Raw genomic sequence first — 22106 nt, 5'->3', positions numbered from 1 at the left:
TGGATCATTCCATAAATAAATATCACGAGAAAACATATCCAAACACAATGAAGCACCAAGATTTCCTACGACCGACCCTAGTGGAATCCAAACGAAGTCGGATAACCCTATTGTGTAACCTATCATGCACCTTCTTTTTCATTTTTGAATCGTGGGTGTTTTAGTAAATAAGTGTGGAAAAGTGAATGGTTGTGGAGGATATGGTGGATATGGATAAGTTTTAGAAAGACAGACACATTACAATGAGGATGTGGTTTTGGCGAACTCATTCATTGTGTGTGTGTAGGGGACTGTCTCAATTCTGAAAATGAAGGTGTCAAATAGTTTGTCCTTCGAAGTATCTGTTTGCTAGGAGGATTTAAAAATTATGAAGCACGGGGAGAAACAAAAGGATCGAGTGCAAACTTCGAGATTCCTTTGAAAGGGTGGAAGGAGGGGAATCGAGGTGGATGTTGTGCAAGTTAGTTCTTGATAGGGTGAAATTTCACCTACTTTCGAAAAAAACTCATCAAATTCCTCATCTAGATTGGTCATATCCACATTACTATGGTAGTCCTCTACATCTTTGAGAAAGTCATCTATCCCGATCCTCATCAATAATATGTGTATCGACTAGTGTAGGAATGGAAATATTGGAGTCGACTTTCCAAAGGAAAAGAATTTTGGACATATGACTATCGGGGAGCGTGTTGTTGAAATAATAATCGAGCAAAGCTCGATCATGCTAACCTCTCCATCCATAGATCGAATCGGATGGCTGTGTCCTTGTTTTAAAAACATTGACTTCAACAAGATGGCCAAAAGACATGGACATTGAACCATCCGCGGCAATTAATGAAGCGTTGGCGGTTGCCGGGAAAAGGGCGCCCTAAAATAATCGGACACAGTCGTTAGCGACTTACGTATCGAGGACTACAAAAATCAACCCGGATAGTAGAAATCCTGAACTTTTACCAACACATTTTCGACTACACCCTTAGGATACTTAATAGACCGATCGACTAATTGCAGCGTCATTTTAGTGGGTTGCATCTTGTCTAGACCTATTTGTCTATACAAATAAAATGGGAGTAAGTTAACACTAGCCCCCGTGTCTAATAACGTGGTGGTGGTATAGGAATCTCTAAGGTGCATTATGCGATGGGGCGACCAGTCCTTGTACTTAACAATTCCATTATGTTCGGATAAGGTTGGGAATTGTTACGTTAAAAAGCGTCTTTTAGTATATTTGTCTTACGCCTAGTAGTACCACAATTCCTTAAGAAACTTAGCATGGTGTGGTAGCTTTTTATAGCTTGAGGAAAGGAAGGTTTATAGTTAGATTCTTGAAAACGTCCTCTAATCTCCTCGTAAAGTTGTATCTCTAGTTAACATGGCTAATTTTTGTGGAAACGGTGGTTTACGTCTATATTTAGCAATGGTATCACCTGGATGTTTAAGCGTGGCTTTATGTTTCTTAGGTTGTGTTGTAACCGGTACCTCTACGGTGGTAGGCTCTTGGTTTCTATTTGATATCTAGTAAAAGAAGCGGTGTAGGGGACTCTTGGTGGGGTAACTATAGGCATAGTTACCTTGTTATCAACCACTTTCTGCCCGAAGCGGAGAGTGGTGATGGCATTTATCTCACCTACATTTTCATATTCATTACTAGTATTATCGGTGACCTCAAAGGCTGTGTTTGTTGTTTTAGGATTAGGTATTGCGTTACACTGGAAACACACCTTTGGGTTGGGCTTTATCTTGAGCCAACTTTGTTGGGTTAAATTATTAGCGGATTGTAGAAGGCTGTTGGTTGGTTAGATTGAGCCATGGTTTGGAAAAGTTTTTGGCTCACTTGTATGAAGGTGTCAAGGCGATCCGGTTGGGTGGGTGTAGTGTTCCGCACGGTGTTATTCTTTGGAACTATTTCCGTGAATTATTTATTATGGATTTTGATAGTTATTATTTACGGAACGATACCTCTATTAGCATTATAATTATTATAATTACCTTGACCTTGTACTTGACCTTGTCGAGGTTGCACTTGGTTGTTATAATTATTAAAATTACCCCCACCATCCTTGTCTTGGTGGGGCTTGGTTAAAGCTTTAAGTAGGCCTAACATATTGATTATTGTACCGCGAGGTGTGACTTGTTGGTTATTTCTCCAACCGAAGTTGGGATTTTGTCTCCAAGGCGTTAGGTTCACTATTAATGGAACAAGCATGTTCATAGGCTATAGGGCCCGATGGGAATCGGGATGCTTTCGGGACTCAACCGAAACTACATGGATTTGAATTTACATTCATAACGGGGATTGGCTTTTGTTGTACAAAATGGCATCTACCTTTTTAGTGAGGGATTCAATCGAGTTTTAAGCTCGGGATCTGATTTAACCTCAAACATCTTGGTAGCCTTAAGCGTGGAAGAAGAACTAAGCGGGCGGGGATATCATCACTACCCCACCAGTTGTTATTTAAACTTAGTTTGATCCTCTAAAATTTATAAGCCTCAGAGGCTCCTTTATTAAGAAACTACCCCCATTCATTATGTCAAGGACTTCTTTATGGTGATGTTGAAGTCCTTTGAAAAAGGCACGAACTAACGTGTCTTTTGCTAAGTTATGGTGTGGACACTCTATAAGCGGTCGGTGAAGCGATTCCAAGCCTCGAAAATGATTCATGAGGATTTTGTCGAAAAAATGAATCTTGGAAAGCATCTCATCCGTCTTTAGGGGTGGGTAAAATGTTCCATAAACAATTTGAACAAGTTTAGCCCACGAGTCCACGAAATAAGAAACAGGCGGTTAACCAAGAGCGCCTTATCGGCTAAGGTGAAAGGGAATACCACTTAATTTAATTTGTTCGAACCAACCGTAGGATGGTGGAATGTTGTTAGGACTTGTTCAATCCTACGCGTGTCTTTGGTAAGGTTTTCATGGTCTAAACCATGAAACACGGGTAACAAATTAAAATATTTGGAGGGATTCTGAAAATCCCGGTGGATCTGCTAGAAACGATGCAAGATTTGGGGCTATCGCTCAAGGCTTTGTAGAAGTCCGAGAGGAGTCTCTCTTTCTTCCCCATTATATCGGTGGTGTGTGTGATATAGTAGCTAGAGGTGTAGTTTGTGGTATACTAGATAGACTTGTTTGTTGATGTTGTTGTGTATTTCGTTAGGTGTTTTGTTCGGCCCGGACCTTAATCTCATGCAAGGCTAAGTCGAGCTTAACTAAACATGCAACACTCCAAACAATTCGATGTACTAGTATAAACCTCTAACGAGGAGATGCGAGGTGTGGAAGAAAGGAATACGATTAATCCCCTTGCTTAAACTTATGAATAGCGTCTTGTGTGCAGCGTGTTCGGTGTATATAAGAGAATAAAACACTGAAAAACTTGACAACTTCGAAGTTGAAGCAAACCGCTGTGGAAATCCGGAAATTTCAGCTAAAGGCGAGGCGTGGCTCTTCTATCTTTTGTAGCCTGCCGCTCTATGTAAATTCGAAAGTCCAGTAACTTAAGCTGGTCGGCTCTCTTTGAAGCGGCGGCTTCGGTGTATTGATCAAATTCCGGTAACATAAGCGGCGGGTCGGCTCTTTTGAAGCCTTGGCGCCTTCGGTGTATTTTCTCGAATTTTTTCAAAACTGAAAGCGGCAACCACGGTATGAATCAAACAAGGGTGGGTGGGTGAAATGGGACTTAAAATTACTAATTCTATTATGAAAACAATGCTAAAGTGCAACTAAGATGGCAGCGGCATTTTGATAACATTTGATAAATATAAAATGAATAGTCTACCTACGAAATGAACTATGAATTCACAACGTAAGTAAACTAAACTTATACTTTTACGTTTGAGTTATCAAAGATTTCTACTCTCAATCCTATGAGATATAGTGGAGTAGATAAGTTAGTTCCACTCCTAGTGCTCTAGCATGGATGTTTTCTAATCTAACTAGTCGTTTTAAGTCTATGAGAGTTTTACGAAGGGAATTATACTACAATGCAACTACCCACAAGATGCAACTAGTCGATTATCTAAATAATTATGGGAAGGCTACGTTGATTCTATGATAAGGAGTTAGAGGGGATTGATTCCACCTTAACTCAACTTAATCCACTAACGACGAATTAATCGTAATCCGAATTGAACGCCCATGTGAGAACAATTGGTTATTCCTAATCCCTAATTATACATGGCATTTCTACCAATCATAACTAGCATGTGAACAATTAAACCCATTCTCATGGTGAACTAATCATTTCTAGAGTGGAATAGAAAATCTGGCGACTCTACGATAATCGGACTCAAGCTTTCATCAAGGTTTCACAACCCCTCTAATGGAGGTTTAGCCTTGAATCATTCATAATCATTTCCATTTAGATTAAAACTAAACATAATATAAAGCATTGAAATTTACTTAATTTAACAATAATGAAATCTAATTTAATGACTAAATTGAAATAAGGACATGAATTGAAATTAGATCTAGAATTGGATTTGACAAAAATCGAAATTGATAAAAATACTACTTTATTGATCTAATTAATTTGAAGAACAAGATCCAAAGGTTTAATCTAATAAAGGGATTTGAAACTAATTAAAGAAAACAATTAAATCTAGATCTAGAAGCTATTTTAATGGCTACTTTCTATTCTAAGCTATCTACCCTAATTCTCTACTATTTAATCTACCCTTAACAAAGAATTAAGCTTTTGTTTTTATACATTCAGATCCAAAAATCATGCATGGGCTTGGAGCCATGGTTTGGGCCAGAGAATCAGGCCCAAAACCCAATTCTTCGAAATTCAAAAGGCCTCTTCAACTGCAGTTGGCTTCCACAGACTTTTCGTCCACTTCTGCTCCTCTGATTGGGTCAAGGTCTGGACCATTGCAAAGCTCTTTCCGAGCCGGTCGTTTTGACATAAGGTAGGCCTCAATCCGAGGTCTGAGTCCAAAGATATGGCATTCGGAAGTTCTGCTGACTTTTGCTCCTTTATCTCGCTAAAGTGGCACATTTCTGCACATAATGGACTTTGAAGCCCGAAATGCATAAAAACACTTAATCAGTATTAACTCTTTACTTATTATTCACATAATTGGTCTAACAAGATGATTATTAAGGGGGTTAAAACTACAGTTTTGGGCTCTTATCACGCCACCGTGCTAAAAACACTAGAATTCCGGTTTTCATCCGAGCTATGACCCGCCCATCCAGGCTAAAAAGTGAGTGCACCACATTGCCCAAGTGCACGAACTCGAAATCTAATAGAGCGCAACCCGCGCCCATCCCAAGCATACCTTGAGCGCACCTACGCCCTGACCCCTGTGGGCACCCAAAATTTCCAATTTTCCGAGGATTGTTCCAGGATCTTTCGCAACTATTCCACCAAGTTTATTGAGGATGACTTTCCCTCGTATCATACCGGAACAGTCTTTTGAAGACTTATTCCAAAGTGACACCTATGGTGTGTGGTTTTGCGAAGTGATCATTCTAGCAGGATGGGAGCCACTATTAGTAAGTCCTGATAAACTTTATTCTCCCGCACTTACATCTTAGTTTTATGATAATTGTAAGTTCTTTGATAGACCAGATGGAGAACACTCCCGAACAAATGTTCTCCATCACCATCGGGGATGAACCAATGGAAATTTCCAGGTTCTTGATAGCCTTTGTGCTTGGACTTCCTATGTCGGCTGAAATACAAGACTCATGGGCCTATTTGGTAGATAATATGTACATGTATAACTATGATAATTTGCATGAGCATTACGGGGCAGGAATCTTTAGGATAGAGGACCAAGGGGATTATAAGGTCGCCCTTGGTAGCCTGTCTATGAATGTGGGCACTGTTATGTTTTCGATTATGCTAAACATTAGAGGGGAATGGCGTTATTCTTCTGTGAATGATGAAACTTGTGATATTTTCCTTGCTTTAGTTAGGGGACGTACACTCTATGATATTCCCCAAACCTTAATGTCTAGTTTAGCCCGTGCTCACACCAAGAGGCATGAGTACCTTCTTATGCCCTCGTTTTTATTTTTGGTATAATGCTATGTTTCTTTCCTGTTTTTTGTGCCCGTTTCATAGATTGGGTTGGGGTCGACATTGTGAGACCCACCAATTATATTATACGATCGTTTCGTGCAATGACTTGGCAAGGGTGGAGGATACAACCTCATCAGGTTGTGCCTTACACCCCATCCGACCAAGTGACGCTTGACAGGTTAGCTATAGTAGACGATAAGTGGCGTGAAGCCTGGCAAATCACCATGGCATGGCAGGATGCGAAGGAACCTCATTTCTTCATTAAGGATGAGGAGGAAAATGTTTAAATGGGAGTGCAGGTAAGTGTTAGTTTCAGTTAGTGTCTGCTTATGTCCCAAGCAATCTATTTCTCATTAACCCCATAACAGGTGGAACTCTTATAAAGTTGCGTCAGTTTTTCTATATTAGTATGTTATAACCTTGTTTTGCAGATGTTTCGGAATTTCACGCATTTCAATGGTATTTTCCTACCCTCTTTATTTAAAATACTTTGAGGACAAACTGACAAAGCATGCTTCTTGTTTTGGGGGGGGGGGGGGCATAGAAACACGTGTAATTAAGGCATCTGTTATGATATAGATATGTATAATATGCACTTGTTTTCTAGCTAAAAAATTCAAAAATTTTAAAAATATAAATAAAAAGTATGTTATACACTTAGGAATATTAGTATTGTTTTTTCTTTCTCTATGCTCTCAATAATCTAGAAGTCTCACGTAGCTTTTGCATTAGAATAGTTTTTAGAAACTTAGGCTAATATGTAGGTAATAATCCTAGCATCTATCTATAAATATGTTACATGAGTATCTATGATTGTTGACAGTAAGTTTCTGAAATCTAGGCTAGAGTACTTATTCTACAAATTCTGTGAGAATATAGCTTAAAGCCTTATATGAGTGAACATTTGAGAAATGACACAAGGGAGAAGTAAAATCCGGATAGATAAATTACACGTCCACTTGCTTGATTACTATACCATATCCTAAGCGAGAATTTAGGCCCTCTTTGGATCGATATAGCCAGAAATTCAAACTTATAAATTATTTTCCGCTAGTCGCCCCTCTAAGCCTTTCTTTAGCCTTTCCTAAACCACAAATCTTTTACCCTGTTACAAAAAAAAACAAAAAAAAAACAAAAAAAAAAAAACAAAAAAAAAAAAAAAAAAAAAAAAAAAAAAAAAAAACAAAAAAAAAACAAAAAAAAAAAAAAAAAAAAAAAAAAAAAAAAAAAAAAAAAAAAAAAAAAAAAAATCAACCTACCCAATTCTTTGAATTAGTCTGAGAATAGAGATGAATAATAGAAAAGAGAAGAACCTTTGAAATCAAGAATTCATTAGTCGCTTCAGAAGAGAAAAGTAAGTTTCCATCCAAATAAAAAAAATAAAATAAAATAAAATAAAGAGTTAGAACTCCAAAAATAGAATCAAGGAGTCAAAAGCCAAAGAAAAAAAAAAAAAATATGGCTAAGGATGGAAACAAAGTATAGAAGCAAAAGTAAAGAATAAGGTTTTCTCTAGTTACATAATATGAAGACTCTATTATCTCAGACTTGTTCTCTTTGAATATTCATTTCCTTCCTTCTTAAACCATCTCCTAATCCCCGCAAACACGTAATAAAGACATCTAGCTCAATTAGGAATAGGTTAGTGTGATAGTAAGTGGCAGATGTGTTTGATCGACTCCGGCTTCCTTGTGTGTCATTGAGTTTGTAAGGTAAAGTGTGCCCACTGCACAATGAAGTAGCGAAACTTGAGCGGGAAAAATCAGAATGGTTTTTGTCTAGACATTTATGTGAGGACCTACTTAAGGATGTTATTCCGAGTTTTCATAAACGGACCTACTAGTTCATCTCATAGTATTACTCATTGTAAATATGTTTATTCGTAGATGATAGATTATTATGCATATATTAGCTTAGGTTTTGAGTTGATTATTCTGTATTCATTGCTAGTGAGATGTATGAATAATTAAGACATAGATAAGGAAACAATAGTTATTTCTGAGTCGTTGTAGTATATATGAAGTTTGTGAGTACCTTCATTGGAAAACTCTCATGAGGCTATAACTCGTCCACTAGGGAATTCCTAGTGGTTTAAGGCCTTGTTGCATATGGTCAATGCAATCGCTTCTAAACGAGATTAGTTAGAACTCTATTTTTGGTCACTTATGCTAATTTCTCATATTTGCTTGAGGACAAGCAAAATGCTGTTTGGGGGTGGTTTGATAAGAGCTCAAAACTGTAGTTTTAACCCCTTAATAATACTACTTTTAGGCCAATTATGCGAGTAATAAATAAGAGTTAATGTTAATTACGTGTTTTTATGTATTTCAGACATGGAACTCAATTATGTGCAGAAATGTGCCACTTTGGCGATATAAAGGAGCAAAAGGTTGGTTGCTAAGAAGTTCTGTGATAAAGGCCAAGATTCAAGGAGACAAGGCCTTTATGAAGCCCGGTCAAAAGCTAAAAAGTCAACACGGGCGTAAACAATTACAAGACAAGTCGTGAGAACTTCCGAAGACCATATCTTTGGACTCAGGCCTCGAATTTGGGCCTACCTTACGTCAAAACGACTGGCTCGGAAAGAGATTTCCAATGGTCCAAGCCTTAACCCAATCATAGGAGCAAAAGTGGATGAAAAGTCTACTGAAGTCAAAGCCAGCTGAAACAAGCTCTGTGGACTGAAGAAAATGGGCTTTGGGCTCGATTTTCCGGCCCAAAACATGGCTCCTCATCCCATACATGAAATTGTGAATCTGGTCTCTTGCTTTACATAAAACAAGACTTAGCTCTTAAGAAAGATATAGTTAGATAACTTAGAATAGAAAGTAGCCATTAGAATAGCTTGTAGATCTAGTTTTTGAATTGGAATTAGTTAATTAATTAGTTTCATTCCTTGTTTTAGATTAATTATTTGAATCATTATCCTTCATTAGATAAATAAAATAGTTTATTCTTGATCATTTCGATTTTGTCATTTACATTTATTTAGATCTCATTTCAATTCTTAATTGTTATTCATTCCTTAGTTGTTTAATTTCAAATTGAATTCTTGAGTAGTTAAATTAGTAAAGTTCACATCGTTATATTATGTCTAGTTTTAATTCAATTGGAAATAATAGTTTGATGAATTAAGGCTAAACCTCCATTAGAGGGGTTTGATGAAGCCTTGATGAAAACTTAATTTTGTAGTATAAAATTGTTATAAGAATATATTCCACTCTAGAAGGTCGTTAATTCGCCATGAGAATGGGTGGACGACATCACATGCTAGTTATGAATTGGTAGAAATGTCATGTATAATTAGGGATTAGAACGACCAATTCTTACGTTAAGTTGGATTCAAGGGTTTACAACAAATCTATGCTAGTTTATTAAGTTGGATTCAAGGTGGAATCAAATTCCCCTAATTCTTTATCTAAATTCAACTCTTAGCATTTTGTCATTCTGTTATTTGTATCTTGTTATTTGAATTCATATTGTAGTATAAATTCCCTTCATAAATCTCTCATTGAACTTGGAAAAACCATCAATTATAGAAAACTTGAATGCTAAAGGACGAGTGGAACGAATCTTCTATTCCAACTCTATGTCAATAGATTCGAGAGTAGAAAACAAATATCTTTGATAAGTCTAGTATAAGCAATAGTTTATAGTTTTACTTTCATTTAGAGTTCATCGCTTTATTCATTAGTAAAACTATCTTTTTTACAATTATCAAATTTCATAAATGGGCCTATCTTAGAATGAGTGATCTCTTCTTCGGATGAGGGCTGGAAATCTGTGAGGTTGTTGACATTTTCATACTGGTAGGCGGGCCTGTCCAGGATGTCAATGTAGGTTGTGCTAGGACATGCTTCTTGGGTTTTCGAGGCTAAGAAAGTCAGACTGTCTACATGTATGTTATCTTCCCGAGGAATATGTTCCAAGGAGAATGTTTTGAACGAGCTGATGATGTTGTTGATGAGCTGAACGTACTTAGCTAAGTTTGTTCCGTTTGTCACATACTCTTTGGTGATCTACTTGACGATTAGCTGCAAATCACTGTAAGTTTTGAGCTTTTAGACTTATAGTTGTTGTGCCATGCGAAGGCCTGTAATTAATGCTTCATATTCCGCTTCATTGTTTGATGTTGTGAAATCGATCTCGATTGACTTTTGTAGCTGTGTTCCTTCTGGTGAAGTTAACACAGCCCCCAGTCCACTACAGCTGTTATTGCACGCTCCATCTACGTAGAGGTGTCATGTGTCTGGGGTGGTTGGTTGATGAAGTGAAGTGATGGGCTCGGGTTCCCAGTTGACATCTTCGACGGGGAAGTCTGCCAGGAAATCAGCAACGACCTGACCTTTCTGAGACGTTTTAGGAACAAATTCAATGTGGTGTTCTTCGAGTTCTTCAGCCCATTTGGCCATGTGGACTGTTTTGTTGTTAGAACTCAAGACCTGCTTGATAGGTACATCTGTTATGACCTTGATGCTGTGAGCTTGAAAGTAAGGTCGGAACTTTCGAGCGGAGTACAACAGAGACAGCATTGTTTTCTCCATTGCTGAGTAATGCTTTTCTGCATCTGCCAATGTTTTGCTGGTGAAGTAGATTGGCTTCTCGATTCCCTTGCTTTCAAGAAAGAGGACCGAGTTGATGGCAAAGTCGGTAGTTGCAAGATAAAGCCCAAGTGTTTCTCCTTTAGTTGGTTTGGACCGGATGGGCGGAGTTGATAAGTAAGCTTTCAGGTCGATGAAAGCTTTGTGACACTCGTCTGTCCATGTGAATGTTGCGCCTTTCTTAAGTATTTGGAAGAATGGTCTGCATTTGTCAGATGCCCGTGAGATGAATCTGTTGAGGGCTGAAACCATGCCAGACAACTTGTGGATTTGTTACTTTGTAGTTGGTCTGGCATTTCAAGGAGAGCTCGTATTTGTTCTGGATTTGCTTTAATGCGTCTTTATGAAATGAGGTATCCTAGGAATTTTCCTGAGGCTACTCCAAATTCGCACTTAGCTGGGTTGAGCTTCATCTTATTTTGGCACAACCTTTCAAAAGGTTCTTGTAGGTGAGATATGTGATCTCCAGCCTTTTCACTTTTGACTACCATGTCGTCTATGTAGACTTCTATAGTGTCTCCTAGCAAGTCTTTGAACATCTTTGTGACTAGTCTTTGGTAGGTCGCATCGGCGTTCTTCAAGCAGAATGGTAGGACGTTGTAGCAAAACGTTCCTTGTTTGGTTATGAAGAACGTATTTTCCTGATCTTCTTCTACAAGGGGTATTTGATTGTACCCGCTGTATGCGTCCATAAACGATAGAAGTTCATGTCCGCAAGTTTGATCTACCAGAATATCAATCCTTGGTAGGGGGAAGTTATCCTTTGGGCAGTGTTTGTTGACGTTTGTGAAGTCTATGCAGAGTCGTACCTGTCCGTTCTTCTTAGGAACGGCTACGATGTTAGCTAGCCAGGTTAGGTACTCGACTTCTCTGATGAATCCAATATTTTTAAGCTTTTCTATCTCTTCATTTATGGCTTTTTGAAATTTAAGTGCCAATTTGCGAGGTCGTTGTTTGATAGGCTTTACAGTCGGATCTACATTTAATTTGTGGCAAGCGACCTGTGGGTCGATTTCAGACATATCGATATACGACCAAACAAAAACATCTTTATTAAGAGATAGAAATTTGACAAGTTGCTCCTTGAGCTTGGGGTCTAAATCAGACCCTACATAAACAAACTTTGGGTCATCATTTGTGCCCAAATTGACTTTTTCTCCAGGCTCGATTAGTGCTTGCTTCTCTTTGAGCTTGCCTGTAGCTGGTGCTTGTGAGCTGGATGCTTGAGGATCTTGCAGCTTTGGGACGTCTTTGTCTTGGACGACCTGAGTTTTAGCCATGGCTATTGCGCTGACTTGATTGCATCAATGAGCTTCTAGTTGGTTGCTCCTGAGTTCCATGATGCCTCGGGTCTGGGGAATCGCAGCACTTGGTGTAAAGTGGACGGGACTGCATGGATCTTGTGAATCCATCTACGTCCTAGGATGGCAGTGTAAGATGACTTGACATCAATTACGCTGAAACGTGTTTAGGTATTGACCATGTCCTCTTTTCTCCAATGGAACTAGTAATATGACGTCTCCAATAGCATCTGTGCGGTCTTTGTTGAATACATAGAGTGGTGCATTTGATTCTATCATCACTGAGTCTGGCAGGTGCATATCCTTGTAGGTTTGATAGAATAGGATGTCACAGGAGCTGCCGGGATCGATGAGGACCCTTTTGATTGTCCATCTGTTGATTTTGATGTGCACTACCAGGGCATCATTGTGGGGCAGGCACACCTTGTTGAGATCTTCCTCCGTAAATGCTATGGAGGTTGTTGATTGAGAGCTGGTAGGAGTGATGACTTCAGCTTTGTGGGATAGGTGGTAGATTTCTTGCAGCGCTCCTACACGTCTGTGCTTTTCACGGCCTGAGGTGTCGTTGTTGGAGGTGTCTGTAATCATGTTGATTACCTTTTCCTCGTCGTGATCTAAAGAGTGTTGTCTCCTATTGTGCCTCGACGGACCTAGAGATTTAGATCGTTGGGTTGTTCTGTTTCTGCTCCTTCTGTGAGCAAGTCGTTCATGGCTTTGGCTCCTGCTTCTGTGGCGATTAGCATTCAGCTTATGCCTGAGGTCGCTTTCTGGTAGGAACTCTTTCAGTTTTCCCTCTTCGACTAAGTCTTGGAGGTAGTGCTTGAGGCTCCAACACTCATATGTGTTTTGGTGTTGGAGTTTGTGGAAGTGGCAGTATGGACGTCCTTGGATTGCTATGACTTTGTTGATGTTGGGCTTGAAGTATAGTTTTGTATATATCTTCTTCAGGATATGGCTTGGCATCTTGGAGAAGTTGGAGAATTCATTTTTGGTGTATGAGGGCTTTTGGGAGCTGGAGCCCTTGTTATTGTTGTTGTTGTTGTTGTTGTTGTTGTTGCCTGAGTAGTGATTGTTTTCTTTGGGTCCTCGCTTGTCGCTTACTGCGAGGACTTCTTTGCCCTTTCGCTGGGCCATCCATTCTTTGTACTTGATGTACTTGTCGATTCTATGGTATAGGTCGTCTAAGCGTTCTGACTTATTGCGCATCAGAGACCCTACTAGGTCGGAGTCTTCCGAAAGGACGTTGGTGAATGCAGAAGTTGCAAAGCTGTCCTTGAGGCCTAGCTCCATTGATAGGAGTTCCTTCTTGAAACGTCCTAGGAAAGCACAGATTGTCTCACCATGTGCTTGCTTAAGTTGAAACAAGGAGTCTAGGTCGGCTTGTTTCTTCCTGTTGTGGACGAACTCTGCTGCAAATGACTCAGAGAGTTTGTCGAAGTTGTTGATTGAATCTGGGATGAGCATGTAGAACCAGTCTAGTGCTCCGTCCTTCAAGTTGGTTGGAAAGAGTTTGCACTTCAGGTTATCATAGTCTGGAGCACTGTAGAGTGCGAGAATCTGGCTGAAACGAGCTACGTGTTGTCCTAGACACGAGTTACCGTCATACAGCGGAAACTTTGGAGATATGAATTCTGAGGGGGGTTGTTTGTCCCTGATTTCAATGGTGAAAGGTGATGCCTTGTACGACTGGAGCATCTTCTGAGCAATCTGGATTGCGCTCGCTTTGTCGTTTGACTTCTCCAATCTCTGGGCGAAGTCTTCAACGTGAGGGCTGTGACGCCGTTGTTCTCCACTGCGTCTGGAGTGTCGTTGTTAGTGTTGGAGTTTGCTTGGTCGCGCATAGTTTGATTTTCCTGCTAGAGAGCTACAAAAGAATCTTGTAGCGTCTTCATTTGATCTGCTAAGGCTTGTAGTTGTGCTTCCATGGTGGTTTTTCTAACCAGCTTCGTGGGCTTGAGAAAATAGGTTGTGTGTGTTTTCTCAATGGAACGAACCGGCAGACGGCGCCAATGTAAAGATTTGGTATTTTGGGTCTACGACCTGATGATTTGTTTGATAGGGAATGGTTGCACTCTTTCTTGGGACAAGAGTTGCCTACGTATCAAGTTTCTTGGGGTTAAACTTGAATCAAGCCTTACGTAGTTCATCTCTCTCTACTTATATATGTTTGAGCTGACCTTCCTTATTTACTCCAGGCCGTTGTCAAGGGTAGATCCACATTGTGTGCTATCTTGATGATTCGTCATTACTCCTGATGTTACAAAGTAAATATCTCATTGATTGGTGTGTTGACTGAACTCCCGGATTGCACTAGATGATTTGCTTCTATATATGGCTGTAACTGAGAATCGGGACGACCTGAGTTTGGGTCGTTATGACGTGCTGGTAAAGTGGTAGGAGTTGGTAGAGATACGACCTGGTGTGGACACGTGTGTTGTAGTAACATGAAAGCAGAACGGAAGTTACTTACAGCAATCTTGAAAGATTTTCAGCAACTTTATTTAACAGTATCACAAGGTATTTATATGTTAGTTAATATGACTAGATTAATTATTGCATATATACTTTAAGATTATCAGATAAAAAAAAATACACATAGTTTAAAGGCCACTGTAACTTAACATAGTGGATTACTTATCTGGTGCCGACAAGAATCAACAAAGTCAGTCTCCCACCTCTAGGGGATTGCTTCAAGGACTGAGGGACTGTCCTCGAGAGCATAGTAGTAGCCTTTAGTAATAAAGTCAGATTCTATTTCTAATTTATACTCAATTATGACTTATTTTAAGACGCAATTATCAGTTATAATAACCTTCTAGGTGCTGATACAATAACACTAGCTTTCAAATGCTCTGCATTTCTTAAATTGAAAAGAAGACTTGGCGACTTGTTTGGTTTGTTTGGCTTGTAAAGCCAAATAAACACTTTATTTGAGATGACACTGCCTTACTGGTTCAATTTTTTGCACAATTTATATGGCGTGCTAAGAGATTCTGCTTCTTTATACTCTAGTGGACATAAGATACCTTTCTTTAGTTTTTGCTTAGACTAAAGCATTAAGCTGGGTTTGATACTTTTCAGGGCTCCTTTTTACTAGTTTTGAACTAGAGTGGTATCAATTTGTTGACACTTCAAAAAGTTCCCTTTGGACGAATCAATTAAGGAGAGTTTATCCTTTTTGACACTGAACCAATGTAAAGAGTGGCCTGCAACAAAAATTTTACACCACATGACTAAACAGATTCACAGTCAGTATTAGTTTCGAAGGAGAATGTTTTCAATGTTTTTTGTATGAACCTCATCATTTTAACCGAGTTCAAATTAGTAATAATTGGTCAGCAGTCAAGTTAGAAGATTTGGATCAATGAGGAATTAGAAGCATTATTGTGGATGCTTCTTGAACATTAAATGATTGCAATGCAAGCACTTTATTAATAAAAAATAATTCGTGCTTCTTATTCATGAAACACACTCCTTTTAATTATAACGACTGGATTGATCCGAATCTTGTAATGACTTGCGGAATGCACTTGAAGGGATTAAGGTGAGGCCCTGCCACTTTTGTATGTTCTTGACTCGATGTGGCCACTCTAATTTGGCCAAGTGCATTATGATCATCTTGGAAAATTGCAAATAACCAGAAACTTGGGGACTCCTTGTGAGGGGCCAGAAATTCCGTAACATAGAAAACGTTTACCATTCAAGCATTCACACAACTTGGATGTGGACAAAGACTCGCAGAGGCTTGTGCCTTTCTCAAGTGTGAAAATCAATCTATAAGTGCCCTCTCTATCTCATCGTGGCCGTCATTTTCGTGATTTAAGTCTCTAACACTACACAGTGATATTTTGTAGACATGTTTTGCGAAAGATGAAATCTACTCGAAAAATGATAATGATAGTTGGTTGATAGAACTAATACGAATTAATTACAGAAAGTAACAACAGACACATTTCGAAAGTTATTATCAAAAAATAAAAAAAGACAAATTTCAAAACTTGGGGCCATCAGTCCATGTCCATCACACAGTTTTTATTAATAACGGAACGCAATGACTAAAAGAGTTAACTGTATTTACATTTACATGAAAAAGAATCTAACCTTATTGGTGCTTAATTAGTTGTGCTGCAACGTTACAATTAGCAACCAACATAGTAATAGTACATGCAATTGCAAAATGCAACAATTGCAGGGTAAAGGCCCAAAAGTTAGAGGCCATTTTTGGGCATCTACTGATGAGGAATTAAGTTCACAGAAAATGCATCAAATAAATTGAACCATATATCATCATCCTCTTCAGTTTCCTCTCTCTCCAATTGATTCCATTGACCTTGAGAACTTTCACCCACTTCATCATTCCTTGCGAATCGTCCTCTAATACGTGGACGACTGTCAGCTAATGTCTTCCTACATGCATACTGAATTAAAAAAGAACATAAATATATTAATTAAAAGACAAAAAGAGTCTAAAGTGCGGTTGATTGACATTAAACATTAATTAACCTTAATTTTCTTATTGAAGTTCCTCTGGTTTCTTTTGCTCCTATATCTCTCAATTCTTTCTTTTCGCTCTTCAGCGCTGTAACGTCCAATCTTGTTCATAGCCTCAATGGCACAAGCCTCATGCGACAACGGGCTTTCAGAATGCCCACTGTTATGTTGCACCGTATTAATACCCTGATATATCAAATAAAACAAAACTATTTGCATTAAGATACACGTTGCCACATTAAATGTACCCACGACAATTTTTTTTTTTTTTTTTTTTTCTTCTAACTATGAGAAAATTAGTAGCCACGTGTGCAAAAAGTAACTACTATTAGAAATATATAATATAAATAATGGTCAATTGGATTAAAATGAAAAATATTTTTACATTAACTGAATAGGATTAATTAAACAGAAGACATCGAGTTGCATTACAAGTTTGCAACCCTACCTCTATAAAGAACAAGAGAATGCTAAGATAGCACGCACCTATAGCTATCCATATGGCAGCACAATGCACGCACGTCTATAACTGTATTATACAATTTGCACGTGTGTATTGCGCTGCCATATTAGAAAAAAAAAATAAAGTGGCTGCAGGCGTCACATAGTGGTAATTATTATAACAATTATGTTCAAGATTATAAATAAATAAAAGTTATCAGAACAGAGTGGTATGAACAAGGGCAAATTTGTCATTTTGAGTGAGAGCTTGTAGCCTTGAACTAACAATGCATGTTGCTTTTTGTTACCTGCAAATCCCCAGCACTAAAGACTTTCCTCATGGAACCAACAGCATCCAAGTCGAATATCTCTGGACAAGATTCGTCAAGAGAAGTAAAAATGGGGTGGTAATATCCTTCCTTCGTCTGAAGTGAATGACTACTCATACTCCTTTGCACCATACTTGGACGTTGCACATAGTTACAACTCGGTAACGAACTTGGTGAACCATAACTACTACTACTACTATAACCAAACTCCGACTTAAGAACCGGAAACGCAGTGTCAAACTCATTTGTAGGGAGTACAATAGGAGGTGGAACAGAATAAGGAGCAGCATAAAGCGGTGGCGGGGAATTTACGGCTATTTGAGACGTGTCGTACGCGTGGAAATCGGAGCCGGCCGTATTAGAAGCGCAGCTGATGGCAAATAATTCGTTAAATTGGTACATGTTTTTTATTTGAGTGTTTTCTGAACACTGACTATGAGAGTGAACGTTTAGAATGCAGGCTTTTAAGCACGAAAAACAAAGGCTGTGTAGTGACGTGGACAATGACGTCGTATTTTGTTAGAGAAAAAGGGTTGACTCGTTTATCACAACAGAGTTGAAAAGAATATGGAAATATCGACCGAAAGTTTTTTGGTTTGGTGAAGTTGAAATTGTGAGAGAGACCCAGGGTCCTGTTTGAGCAAATTCATAAACCTAAATAAATGGTCCGTGTCCATGTGTCATGCTTTCAGAGATTGGTACAAATCAGCTGCTTTGTCCAAATTTACGTTTTTTAACCTTTTGGCAACTTGCAGGATGTCACCTACTCATCACATAGGGACGTTGCACCTTTTGTGTTGCAACAGATTGCAAACAAACGAAAGCCTCAACAGATTCTTGCTGCTAGTGTTGTTCTTCCAAAGTAATGTGAGTGTTAAGCACTGAAGTTACCTATGAAGGTGGGTTTTCCTTCAAACATGAGTAGTTTCTGATAAAAAAAATTGGCCCGTCCATTTATCACCATCGCAAACGAAATTCGCAGTCAAGAAAAAGAATCCAACTTTTGACCTCCAAGAATATGTTTGTACTAATACATATATTACAACAATAATAATGATTAGTTTGGTCTGGTTAATTTTGATTATTCGGTCAAACAACAAAGCAGTTAAAGGGAAGCACTTTTCCACGTGGTCCTGTGTGTTTCTTCTCTTTGCGGCTATTACTTAAAAATGTCTCAATTAACATCATTAATCCCAACTTGAATTACACTCTATAATACCCAATATTAAAGGTGGAATTCGAGCTAAACAAGCTGAGCTTTACCATGCTCAAGCTCAGCTCGCTAATTACACGAGCTTTAAATTGAGCTCGAGCTCGGCTCATATAGTAAACGAGCGATCTCGAGCCGAGCTTAAACGAGCCAAGCCTAAGCCGAACTCCGAGCCCTCAGTTATTTTACACTATAAATATACTATTTGAACTAAACGAGCCGAGTTTCATCAAGCTCATTTGTTACACGAGCTTTTATTTGAGCTCGAGCTTTCATATAAGAACGAAATGGCCCGAGCTCGAGCCGAGCTTAAACGAGCCGAGCCCAAGCCGAGCTCCGAGCCCTCGGCTCAAATTCCACCCTTACCCACTATATGTCCTACTATGAAGAAAGAGAGGGAGTTAGCTACCTTGGCAAATTGAGAGTTGCGGAGGCTTTTGGCAATATCATAAAGTTTTGATCACACGTTCAATGCTTTGGCATATTTTATTTCCAATCATGTGCAGACCATTGTAATCCCAATCATTTTAAGTTAATAAATGGGTGAATACTTTAGACCTATATTAGTATGGGTAACAAACATAAAGAGAAATAACCATCATAACTCGGTCAATTCTGATTGTGTCACAGTGTTGGTCTAGCTAGGAATGTTTGAATGAATTTATGAATGACATAACTAAGTTCTACACATGCTAGCTAGTAAGCTACGTCACTTAGTTCCAGTAGCGGTGGGGGGCAATATTAATGGTGGCACCATTCAACAATGAAATTATTTAGTATGATAATCTACTTATATAACTTATAAAGTTTAGTTTCTGTCTTTCATGATGATTAGTTTTATATAATGTTCATAACTTTTTTGACTTACGCACTCTTAATATAGGCATTTAGCATGTTGGAACATGCATCTTCTAATTATCAAATCTCATATATGCACCTTCGATAATTAATTTTTACCCAATTTTTTTCATTTTACATAAGTAATTCTGCAATTGTTCTTCGAAATTTTGCACAAAGTAACCACTCCAAACATAGTCTTCGATTAATACTTAAAACGAATGGCGCATAGCTTTTCAATTTGCTAATTAGCTATATTTGAATATCTGATCGGGGTAGAAATATTGGATTTTTTTTTTTTTTGTGAAAATGTTTTATGAAGTGAGAGCACTCGTATCTACAAGAATTAGTCTAATAATCTAAAACGTCTAAAGGCACTTACGATGATGAATCTGTTTATTCGCTAAATTCATATTTACATGTCCCTGAAACCCGTCCACTTTGATTTTTGAGGTTTTATTTGCTTTTGCTTTTTATCAAGCTGCTTTTAAAACTAATTTAAAATGGCGTTGCCATAGCGCCAACACTTCGTAGCTCGATGTACATGAACATTAAAGGCTTTTCGTGCCCTCAGTTGTTTGTGGTAGCTGGTTTCAAACCAAACAGGTGAAACCAATGTGGTTCGGATTAAGAGGCAATTCTTAACCAAATGTTTCGCAAGCTAGAAACCCCTTTTGGCGTATGAAAACAAAAATATGATGATCAGGAAACCTCTTGAAATAACCTCAAAAGCTCAAACATACTTATTTATAGAGTTTTGTAAGTGGGATCGTGGGTCCATAAATATCTTTCCTATCGATTCAAACGGAATCCATATTATCCCCATAAAAGCTACTCGAGTGCAAGACATTATGGTATATATACATATGCACCCTGTACAAAGAAACTAGCAAGTCCACGAAGTTAATCATGAAAGCATCTATAGGATGTTATTGTGGCTATAGTTCGTTTGTTTGATAAGTAGTCCATCCCCAAACGAGAAACCACACATAGATGACCACCCACTTTCGCAATGTTGTAAACTTGTAAATTTGTAATAGTACCACATTGATGTAACACACGCCGATTGATGTGTCAACCCAAACCCAGCAAGAAGGTTCACATACTACCCAGGAACACAATCTATTCTAGTACTCGCCCCACAGGGCCCATTAAGGATCATAAACCATTTCACTTCTCATGCAACGAAATGAATCACCATCATATATTCCCTCTAGAACCAGTTGACTTGTCACTATAGAACCACATTGCAAGAGGGTGGTGTGAATTGATGTTTTGATAAGAATTCTTGAATGGAAAGCACTACAGTTATCCCTTGAGATAAGAAACCCTTTTAAGTTCGGTAAAGCTTCAATTAAGGTATAGTCATACTGAAACGAAAGTTAGTAAAGTGCTGCTCAAACGGCACAATGATCAATCGGAGTCTGACTTACCAATCATGATCATTACATTCCTTTTTATTCAAAAGAGTGAACATACTTATATTGCAACAAAATGATAAAATGGATATGGCTGGAGCACTTTGCCCCTCCTTCCCCCCCAAAAAACATAAAAATAAGTATGTTCACTCTTTTGAATAAAAATGGATATGACTTCAAAATAAAAATGGATATGACTTCAAAATGTTTTAATCTTTTATATCAACATTAACGTTTTTTTTTTGGATGATCAACATTAATGTCAGTAAATACCTTGATCATCGAAGAACTAATGTGCATATGCGTCCTAGTAGTCTTTTTTTTTCTGATAAAATGCGTCCTAGTACTCTATAAGGCGGGTACAATTTCTTTTAATATTAAAAGGTAAACTCGTCAGACAATGAAACTGCTTGTGGCCCAATACACGATATATAGGCTTGTGGTCATGTAAACAAGGTCAACTAGCCAAACAGTGTCACCACTAAGGGTGGGTGATTTAAGTGGGCATCAATATTATATCAGTCAAGAAGCAAGTCATAGATGTGAATTGAAACAAGAAATTCGTAAGGTAGGTTTTAAGGACTTCCTATAACTAGTTATGAAGATTATACATCGAAATCCTTTTAGATTCCCCTTCATTTGGTTAGTCAATGAGGGGTATGTTAAGACGTGATAGGGGTAAAGAGCCTTTTAAAGGCGGTAGTGTGGTACTACTAGTACCTAAAAGAAATGACCAGTACTAGGAGTATAAGCTTTCTACGAAGTTCCTATCTTTTTCATCTAGTGGCCTTTGGTTGATTGGTACATCCACTGATCCACCAAAGTGATGGAAAAAGCACAAAAGGGGCATTGCCGTGCCCTTAAGAAGATAGATCAACAGCATATGGCCCTGCGCTGCCTTGGCTACATTTCTATTGTTTTAGTCGCCTTTCAAATCTTTGTACCTTGGAGTAGGACTCCTAGGCAGCAACTTCGCCGAATCAACATCTCTCGAAGTAAATTAGCGACCAACACCCTAACTGTCTCCTAGCCATTTAAAACCAAGAACAAGCCTTGCCCATATATGTAACCTTATAACCTTGAATTTGCTTTACACGGGCCCAGCGAGCATAGCCTGAGACGACGCCATGCAGATGTTTTATACAATTACAGAAACACCAACACCAAAACCAACGAATGACAAACAAAAGCTAGTCATCATTTAAACCATTTAACTGAAAGAACTTGAGTAAAGGAAATTGACATCTTCAATACGCTCAGACCCAAAGCTCATCTAGCAATCGCGGGGCAACAGGGAAGATAAAATTGTCACCTTAAGTCCTAAACTAATCTGACCACATCAGAACAGAAGTTCATCAATCGAGGGGTATATACGATAGTCACCTAAATTAATCTGACCACACTGATACACACATGCGCACCTTTAGCAAAAAAAAACATGTACTG

At 38.5% G+C, this 22106-nt stretch overlaps 1 protein-coding gene across 2 annotated transcripts; it reads right to left on the bottom strand.

Moving 5' to 3' along the window:
• Positions 1-15949: 15949 nt before the first annotated feature.
• Positions 15950-17640, bottom strand: LOC147488234 (uncharacterized). Of its 2 annotated transcripts, none has more exons than XM_086571614.1 (3): positions 17175-17640; positions 16438-16611; positions 15950-16352 (listed from the first exon to the last, which is right to left on the bottom strand). In XM_086571614.1, the coding sequence occupies exons 1-3, from the start codon at positions 17595-17597 to the stop codon at positions 16164-16166; spliced, it is 786 nt and encodes a 261-aa protein (XP_086427740.1). In that variant the 5' UTR covers positions 17598-17640; the 3' UTR covers positions 15950-16163. The 2 variants fall into 2 exon arrangements, with proteins under 2 accessions (XP_086427740.1, XP_086427741.1); XM_086571615.1 differs by having other exon boundaries at positions 16179-16341.
• Positions 17641-22106: the final 4466 nt, after the last annotated feature.

This window comes from Coptis chinensis, chromosome 7 (genome assembly GCF_015680905.1).
Source record: "Coptis chinensis isolate HL-2020 chromosome 7, ASM1568090v1, whole genome shotgun sequence".
Classification (NCBI taxonomy): domain Eukaryota; kingdom Viridiplantae; phylum Streptophyta; class Magnoliopsida; order Ranunculales; family Ranunculaceae; genus Coptis; species Coptis chinensis.
This window is presented reverse-complemented; position numbering and strand designations above follow the sequence as displayed.

Coding starts and splice junctions, on each gene's coding strand:
- LOC147488234 (XM_086571614.1), bottom strand. CDS start 17,597: ATGTACCAATTTAACGAATTATTTGCCATCAGCTGCGCTTCTAATACG. Junction 16,612..17,174: donor TTAGTGCTGGGGATTTGCAG/GTAACAAAAAGC, acceptor TTGATATATCAG/GGTATTAATACGGTGCAACA. Junction 16,353..16,437: donor ACTTCAATAAGAAAATTAAG/GTTAATTAATGT, acceptor TTTTTAATTCAG/TATGCATGTAGGAAGACATT.